This window comes from Camellia sinensis, chromosome 6, assembly GCF_055761805.1.
Source record: "Camellia sinensis isolate YWXY chromosome 6, ASM5576180v1, whole genome shotgun sequence".
NCBI classification, from domain to species: Eukaryota; Viridiplantae; Streptophyta; class Magnoliopsida; order Ericales; family Theaceae; genus Camellia; species Camellia sinensis.
This window is the reverse complement of record NC_138966.1, coordinates 185,142,103-185,151,577: the sequence shown is the minus strand read 5'-3', so window position 1 is coordinate 185,151,577 and position 9,475 is coordinate 185,142,103. Positions and strand designations below refer to the sequence as shown.

The following is a 9,475-nucleotide window of genomic DNA, read 5'->3' as shown; positions in this document are numbered from 1 at the left end:
CCCCTGGTTTTTCGGTCCATCTGACCCACCACTCTAGATCTGGATAGTAGAAAATCTTTTGTATGTTGATCTTGATATGTTCTAATCCCCTTTTGTTGACTTTTGTTTTGTTTACCGCAGGGATGGGACACTAACATATTCTGACTAATGTAATGCGAATTGAAAAAAATATATAAATAAATAAAAATGTGTAATGTTGGCAGTTTATATAAATATAAAGTGTACTACATATGTATTGTGCTACATATATACATATATATATATATATATATGTTGCGTTGAGAATATAATGCCTCATTTATTACTTGTAGAATGGCTAATGGTAATGGAAGTGAGTCATCAGTTAGTGGCACTGAATCGATGGAAAGGGTAATGGAAAGAGCGGTTACTAGCTTTTTGCAAGCTTTACAAACTAACATCAACAATGGGACGCCGGAACGGCAAGAAGGGCTGGTTACCATAAAACAGTTCCAGGACCTGAAACCCACCACATTTACCGGCAACCCAGACCCAATGATAGCAGACGCTTGGGTTAAAGACATGGAAAAGATTTTTCATGCCCTACCCTGCACCGAGAGACAAAAGGTAACTTTCGCCACTTTCACTTTCAAAAACAATGCACAGGAATTGTGGCTTCTCACTCTGGCCAAAGAAGCAATTACGACTTGGGCGAGATTCTTGGAAGTATTCTACGAAAAATACTTTCCAGATTCATTGCGGGAACAGAAGGCATCCGAATTTATACATCTTAAGCAAGGAACCATGACGATGGCCAAATATGAGAGCAAGTTCACACAACTCGCTCGGTTTGCAACATACGTCATCCCCACTGAAGCTCGAAAAGCAAGAAAATTTGAAGCAGGATTGGATGTTGGAATAAAAGACAGACTTGAGGTCTTGAAATTGCCAACCTATGCAGAAGTGGTGGAACGGGCGTACATCGCAGAAAAGGAAATTAAAGCCTCACGTTCCGGAGAACCAAGCTTCAAGAAGCGATTCTGGGAAAGGAATAACAAAAGACCCGGTGTTGCACTTCATAAAAAGGTGAGCATGGGCACAACCAGCTCCGGCCACCAAGGTCCGACCAACCCCCGAGATGGCACTATTCCAACTTGCCCCACTTGTAGGAAGACTCATTGAGGATAATGCCATCGTGACACGGGAGCATGTTTTAAATGCAGACAGTTTGGCCACTTGCTAAAGGATTGTCCAAAGATGGTTAACCCTACAGCCAACCCCTCTATCCCAGTCAGGAGAACCGCGGGACCGGGAGGAGAAAAGAAGGATCAAAACTGCCAAGGTCGAGCTTTCGCCTTGGTACTTGGAAAATCGAAAGTTACCGAAAATGTTGTGTCAGGTACACTTTCTGTCTGTGGTCTTTTAGCTCATGTCCTTATTAACTCTGGGTCAACTCATTCTTTTGTTGCACCACACTTTGCTGCCAAGTTGACATCAACACCCGAACCATTAGGATATACATTGTCTGTGTCTTTTCCTTCTGGTAAGCCTGCCTGTAGTACTAATGTGTACAAATCTTGTGCTATATTCCTAAAAGGCAAAACCTTATATGCAGACTTGATTCCCCTCCGTATTAAAAACTTTGATGTAATCTTAGGTATGGATTGGCTGGCTGCTAACCACGCCTCTATCGATTGTAAAGCCAAAAAGGTCTCCTTCAAGTTACCAAACCAACCCGAACTTGTCTTTGATGGGACTGAAGTTTCTAACCCTTCCTGTATTATATCCTCCATGGCGGCCCAACGACTTCTAAGAAAGGGTTGTGGTAGTTATATTTGTTATGTGATTGATACACAAAAAGAGGACCCTACCGTTAATGCAATTCCTGTAGTTCAAGAATTCCCGGATGTCTTTCTTGAAGATCTACCCGGTATTCCAGTTGATCGGGAAATCGAATTCACCATTGAAACCCAACCTGGCACGCAGCCTATATTAAAAGCTCCATACCGCATGTCGATGACAGAATTGAAAGAGCTGAAGACTCAACTCCAGGAACTCTTGGACAAAGGTTTCATTCGGCCTAGTACCTCACCCTTGGGAGCTCTAGTATTGTTCGTGAAGAAAAAGGATGGCACAATGAGATTATGTATCGATTACCGGGAGCTGAATAAGATTACCATCAAGAATCAATACCCTCTGCCGCGAATCGATGACTTGTTCGATTAACTTCAAGGCGCGCAAGTATTTTCCAAAATTGACTTACGTTCGGGCTACCATCAGCTAAAAGTTAAATTGGAAAGCATTGAAAAGACTGCCTTCAGAACCCGTTACGGGCACTATGAATTTCTCGTCATGCCTTTTGGCGTCACAAATGCCCCAGCAGACTTCATGGACCTCATGAATAGAGTGTTCAAACCCTATCTTGATGAGTTCGTCATCGTCTTCATTGACGACATCCTCATATACTCCAAGTCACCAGAAGCTCATGAGCGGCACTTGCGAATGGTTCTACAAACACTACGTGATCATAAACTCTACGCCAAGTTGAAGAAATGCGAATTCTGGATCACTAGTGTACACTTTCTCGGTAACGTCATTAATAAAGATGGCATCGCGGTTGACCCCCAAAAAGTTGCAGCAATCGTGGACTGGCCGCGACCTACTAATGTGTCAGAAATCTGAAGTTTCTTGGGTCTAGCTGGCTATTATCGACGCTTCGTACAAGATTTCTCAAAGATAGCATCGCCCTTGACTCAGCTAACTCAGAAGAACACACCTTTTGAATGGACCGATAAACAGGAGTATTGCTTTCAAGAATTAAAAGGTTGACTTGTGTCAGCCCCTATACTAGCACTCCCTACGGGAGCAGATGGGTTTGTAATATATAGTGATGCCCTATACAATAGGTTGGGTTGTGTTCTCATGCAAGACGGAAAAGTCATTGCTTATGCGTCACGACAATTGAAGAATCACGAGAAGAACTACCCGAATCACGATTTGGAATTGGCTGCTGTGATCTTTGCTCTCAAAATCTGGCGTCATTATCTCTACGGTTCAACCTGCGAAATTTATACTGATCACAAAAGTCTAAAATATCTATTCACACAGAAGGAACTGAATATAAGGCAACGACGGTGGTTGGAATTTATGAAAGACTACGATATAGAGATTCATCACCATCCGGGCAAAGCTAACGTGGTGGCAGACACACTGAGCCGAAAGACGACGAGAAGTTTGACATGTACTCTCATTTTCTGCAAGATCAATGGGTTGCTCGCCAATGTAACCGTGGAGCCTACATTGTTTGGAGAAATTAAAGCACGCCAATGGGAAGATAGACTTTTGAAGAAAAGGTACGAGGAACAAAGGAACAAGCCTGATCCTGATTTTATTATAAGCAATGGGATACTGAAATTTCAGAATTGAATTTGCATACCCGACATCCCAGAACTCAAGAAGAAGATACTGGAGGAAGCTCATAACTCGAGATTTGCAGTCCACCTTGGCAACACAAAGATGTATCATGATCTGAAGAAACACTACTGGTAGACTGGAATGAAAAGAGATATAGCAAGCCATGTTTCCAAATGTCTGCATTGTCAGCGTGTTAAAGCAGAACATCAGAGACCTGCAGGGCTACTGCAACCACTCCCTATTCCTGAATGAAAATGGGAACACATTACTATGGACTTCGTGGTCGGGCTACCACAGTCTTTCTCAAAGAATGATGCAATATGGGTTATAGTAGACCGATTGACAAAGTCAGCATATTTTCTACCAATCAAAATCATGTACCCTCTGAATAAATCTGCCACTTTATATATCAAGGAGATTATTCGGTTGCATGGTATCGCAGTATCGATCGTGTCTGACCGAGACCCTCGTTTCGTGTCTCACTTCTGGAATAAATTGCAAGAAGCGTTGGGAACTACACTGAAGTTCAGTACGGCCTATCATCCACAAACTGATGGGCAATCTGAAAGAACAATCTAGGCATTTGAAGACATGTTACGTGTATGTGTGTTGGACCTCAAAGGTAACTAGGATGAGCACCTACCTTTGGTGGAATTCGCCTATAACAACAATTATCAGGCAAGCATTGGAATGGCGCCATACGAAGCTCTGTATGGAAGGAGATGTCGATCACCTCTATGCTGGATGGAGGTCGGGGACAGGAAATTGTTAGGCCCCGAAATCGTACAAATCACCAGTGAGAAAATCCAACTCATCCAACAACGGATTCGCACTGCTCAGAGCCGCCAGAAAAGTTATGCAGATACTCGGAGACAAGACTTAGAATTTCAAGTAAGAGATCATGTGTTTCTCAAAATCTCACAAACAAGAGGAGTGATCCGATTCGGACAGCGCGGAAAGCTAAACCCACGTTACATCGGGTCATTCGAGATACTGGAAAGAATTGGTCTTGTAGCCTATCGCCTTGCACTACCTCCTGAGCTATCTAATATCCACAACGTGTTTCACATTTCAATGCTCCGACGGTATCTCCAAGATCCAGAACATGTCATCGACTATGAGAACTTGGAAGTTTGAGAGGATCTCACCTACGAAGAACAACCAGTACAGATTCTCGATCATCATAATCAAGTTCTCCGAAACAAGACCACACCGCTGGTAAAGGTCTTATGGCGAAATCATCGCATCGAAGAAGCTACGTGGGAAACCGAAGAACAAATGCGAGCCAAATACCCACACCTCTTCGAAAGTTAAGGTACGTCAAGTTTAGGGACAAACTTCTAATTAGAATGGGAGAAATGTGACACCCTAAATGTTTAATTAAGTATCACATAAATAGTTAGAATTATATATAATTATGGTTGCTTGTGATGATAGGGTATTAAATAAATAAATATATAAATCTAATTTGGCATTGGATTATAGGATTAATTGGGAATTATTATTTGGGAGCAAATTAACACATTTATGGAATTGTAATATTAATTGGGTCAACCTAAAGATAGTAATAAATAATAATAAATGAATACAAAGAAATAAGCTAGTTGCCCAGCAAGGATTGTAAGCTTCGGCCCAAAAGAAAGAAAGGAAAAAAAAAAAAAAGGCCCAAGTATGTAATAAGGCCCAAGTATAAGATTTATGCTTATCTCAAATCTCATCTTAAATTTGCAATTAAGAACTCCACCCCTAGCCTCATTATGCCTGCCAAGAGAAGGAGGGTACGTGGCACTCCAAGTGAGGCTTGGCTCACAGTATAAAAAGGGGGCAAGGGTGTGATAAACTACTAAAGGAAAAAATGAAAGAACAAAATGGTGGAAGCCGAGAGAGAAAGGTACGTAAGTGAGAGTGAGGAGTTGATAGTAAGGAAGTTCTGATAGTAAAGTAAGGCTAAGGGTTATAATTAAGGTGAGTTATATTATACCTTGCTTTACCATTATATGTTTTACGAATGTTTTGAGTTACCATAACTTATTTTATACAAGTTATATTTATTAAGTTATATAAATAAAAGTTATGTTTATAAATATTTCAGTTACGTGAATTACTTTCTAAACTCTATTTACTTAAAAAGGAAACCCATTAATATGTTTGTTTAAATTTTAGTATATATTTGACTATAACCTTATAAACAATTATGTTTTGTAAGTACCACCACAGGAGTCCCACGTCTTGGGGGACTTAAATAACCATTGGCTTCTGTTTGACCACTTTGTGGTCCTCTGTTTGTCATGGATCCATTGACTTCTGTTCTGACTGTCACTTCTGTGACCTCTGCTTTGTTCTGTTTTATACCGTGGTTATGATTATTTATTACATGATTTCTGTATTCTGCCACTTTAAATAAACTGTCATTTTAAATTAAATTATGAAAATATTTTAGCCTACCTAATTATCCATGGTTATTTTGTATTCCCTGCACTATTGGCATAATATTTCTCACTCTGCTGTGTGCTTATAGCTGTTACCCTTTCAGGTGACGAGATGTAAAGGAAACCCATAACCCCACAAAATGGAACCTGCACATGGACTGATATTGAATCACTATTTTATCTTTCTTTTTTTAATATTTTCGCTCCCTTTTGTTTCTATTCGGGGCTGGTCACTGAATAATAAAATAATGAAAGCCCTAGAAATGTATTTCATCTTTCTTAAATAGTAAAATGAAGTAAAATTTCTATTTAATTATTTTTATTTCCACTTGCGCATCTTAATTTGCTACGAATAAGAATAAGTTAGTAAGTCACGATTCCAACTCTAAGCCCCTGGGGTTGGGTCGTGACAGTAGGTTTTGAATTAAACAGATGCAAACCTGTTTGGTTTTGAATTTAAACAGATAAAAAACGGGAAGAGACCTGTTTGGGTATACAGTAAAACCGGACTAGTTTATTTCTGGATTAATTTGAATTCTGGATTTTATTTTACCAAAAAATTAAATTAAATTCAAATGTTTTTTGCCCAAAAAGATAGGTATTGGGCCGGACAAGCCCAACCCAACCTCACACCACGCACCCGCGCCCGTACCCAAGCCCAGGCCCAGCCCGTTGCCTGACCGACCAGACGGGCGGCGCGCGCGCACGCATGTGTGGTGATTTTTGGGTCCAATGGGTCTAGCCCATTTTGCCCACAACCTCCCTCTCTAAAACAATTGGGTACCCCTTGGGACACACCCCAAGTACCAAACCCATGCCTTATAAACCCATTCAAAACTTCCCACCAAATCAATGTGAGACAAGCCTTATTCAAACCTTTAAGGATTTTCCACCAAAACTCCATTTCCATTGAACATACTTTGGCCTCAATTTCTCATTCACTCGGTAATGGTTTTGAGCAACCAAATATACCAAGTGAATCACAATGCGGCATAGAACGCGTTACCACTTTGACCCACGAAAATCGACGCACGGGTCCCATCTAAACATTAGACCGAAGTTAGAAAAAAAATCTGTTATAAACCCAGTTTTTTTTTCCAAACTATTTCCAACATTTATAATGATTCATGAATTTTTATAAATTAAATGACATATATAATTAAAGATTCAGTCAAAGGCATGTCTCACAAACAAATATACAAATAACATATATCTAAATAATATCGAATTAGATAGTATTTCTTTTGTTGAAAAATTGGTAAGATAGTGATTCAAATACATGTAATATAGTCAATATTTATAAACAATATAAATAAATGGTTACGTGTAAAAGAGATAATTTGGTGGTCAAATATTTTAAGCTTGAATCAATAAATCTTAGCTCTTAAAACAAAATTTATTAGATTTTTGTCAAGAGTTGTAATATTGTTGGCTTTTTGACTTTCGAAGGTTATTATTGTAATTGCGAGCGTGCCAGCAAGGATCAATTAGTCTTTACAGAAAATTAATTGCCAACCAATTATCAGACGATTGTGTTTTAGTTCTTTCAGCCTCAATGAAGAGGACTTTTACTGGTGGCTTGACTTTGGAGAATTAAACAGATAACAATGAATTGAAGAACAGTCGAAGTATTTCATTAAGATGAAAAGACTTATAATGATCCAAACTCAGCCTCGTAGAGGTTTACAACAACTCTACTTGGAACTACTCCTATGAAACGAAGTGTAGTGCAGGAATTTTAAAGTACAATAATGTAAAGAACTGTAAATGTAAAAAAACTGTAAATGTAAAGCTGGAAAGGAAAATAAGTATAAAGGACTAGTTTTTTGGATCTGAGTCTGGGGGCTTTTTCTGGGGCCTTCTCTACTATTTATATTGCTCCAGGATGACCATCGAATTACATTTCGAACCGTCGAACTGCTCCTCCATGATCATCGATCATTTTGCCCCAATATTAGCTCCATTACGCCATTATTTGCAGTTAAGCTTCCCTCATAAATTTGAATATGAAATGTGAGTAACCGTTGAAGCCACGTCACTTTGTATCTCTTTGTTGATCTGCTGCTACTTAGATCTCTTAATAACCAATACTAACTGCCACGTGTACGATCAGGATCGAGGACCTGAATAATCTTCCTATATTACCCTTATTTCGCCACGCGTCGAATTGTAATTGGCTTATACAAAATATGTAGCCAACATCACCCCCCGCATTAATATACCCAATACTTGGTGATACTAGTGGATCAAAGTCTTTTCCCACGTCTTAGAACGTGCATGGTTTCCAGAAATGCAACAGTCATTTATCATCTGCATTAAACTCCCCTTTAATCTTTTGAACACCTCCACCACCTTAGTATTCGAATAGACTGGTACACTTTTTATGGCCGAATCAATTATTCCCTTTATTGATCGAGTACACGAAGAGTCATATGATGATGTTGTTCCTCCTCGAAAGAACCTTCATGCATTAATTAGCCACCTTTACCCACCCTTCTATATTCAGGTCATGGATGCCTTTACAGATTATTAACCCTTGGACTTCGAATATATTGCCCTTAATCCTTCGATTCAGAAACTTATAAATATGGACATGGGAAGGTCTTTTTCTAACTCATCCTCAGACTACGAACAAACTGCTCTCAATCCTTTGATTCAGAAAGTTACAAATATGGACATGGGAAGTTTTCCTTCACAACCCTCTGCATGGGATAAGGCTGCAACTTCTTCCTCTTCTGGGGTTTCTGACTGGACAAATTGGTCAAAACCCGAGGCCTGTGATTTAAGGGAGTGAATCAACCATCACTTTGTTGAGTTTACTGACCCTTTAGAATTCCCTTCCTATGCGCGAAGCTCGGTGGTCTATCCTTACGTGCCCATTGACCACCGACGCAGTTTGGAGGAGAATCTGCTTGTGGCATGGTATACATCTTCCACGCCTACAAAGACAGTGCATGTTGCTTGATGCCTAGAAGAGGCACAAGGGTACAATCCATCATTCTTAGCCAGAAGGCGAAGATTTGTTCTTCTGACTAGCTCGATTATATCAATGCCTTTGTTCCTTCTGCCCTTGCTTCACCTTCTGAGATAGAAGCATCCACACCTTCTCTTCCGCCAAGTCCTTGCTGGACAGAGAAACTGAGACTTGCCCTCTCCTTGGATAAGGTCTTTCCACCTTATAAACCTCCACCTTCCCCTATTCCGACTGAGCGGAAGCAAGCTCAACTTTTGCTCGCGGCTTTCTCCCACTTGCCCTTCAATGTTCTTGAGGACGAAGTTCCTCTTAAGAACCTTCGATGGGCTTGTGATATTCTGACTCGGGGTCACGTCCTCAACCCCCTCGCCCAAGCAGAGCTTCACATGTTTTTGGACCAACTTCTATTGCTTCCCCACTGGCATCGGACCTTTGTGACCACCACACAATCTTTAGACCAACTTTCGTCCCTTCGAATTCATGTCCAGTACGAAGCAGAAAACTTTATTGAAGAATTCAATGATTTCAAGAATAAAGATTCTGCATACTAGGATGACTTGGATATAGACGAATTGGAACAAGGATTGAGAGAAACAGCTTTCGAAATAAAGGCTGAAGAGCTCTTTTACGAAGTGAAAGCACATCAACTCATGCAACCAATGCTAGAAGAAATAGAGGACAGAATAAAGAAAGAACAGAA

At 40.1% G+C, this 9,475-nt stretch overlaps 1 protein-coding gene across 1 annotated transcript; it reads left to right on the top strand.

Moving 5' to 3' along the window:
* The first annotated feature begins 312 nt into the window (after positions 1-312).
* LOC114315727 (uncharacterized) lies at positions 313-2,184 on the top strand. Its single transcript, XM_028262338.2, has 3 exons — positions 313-1,044; positions 1,204-1,783; positions 1,880-2,184. Exons 1-3 carry the CDS (start codon positions 313-315, stop codon positions 2,182-2,184), a joined length of 1,617 nt encoding a protein of 538 aa, XP_028118139.2.
* Positions 2,185-9,475: the final 7,291 nt, after the last annotated feature.

Excerpts from the sequence above, each read along its gene's own strand:
- LOC114315727 (XM_028262338.2), top strand. The coding sequence starts at position 313 with ATGGCTAATGGTAATGGAAGTGAGTCATCAGTTAGTGGCACTGAATCG. Across the intron at positions 1,045-1,203 it reads GTGTTGCACTTCATAAAAAG|GATTGTCCAAAGATGGTTAA; the intron begins GTGAGCATGGGC and ends CACTTGCTAAAG. Across the intron at positions 1,784-1,879 it reads ACTTCTAAGAAAGGGTTGTG|ATCTACCCGGTATTCCAGTT; the intron begins GTAGTTATATTT and ends TCTTTCTTGAAG.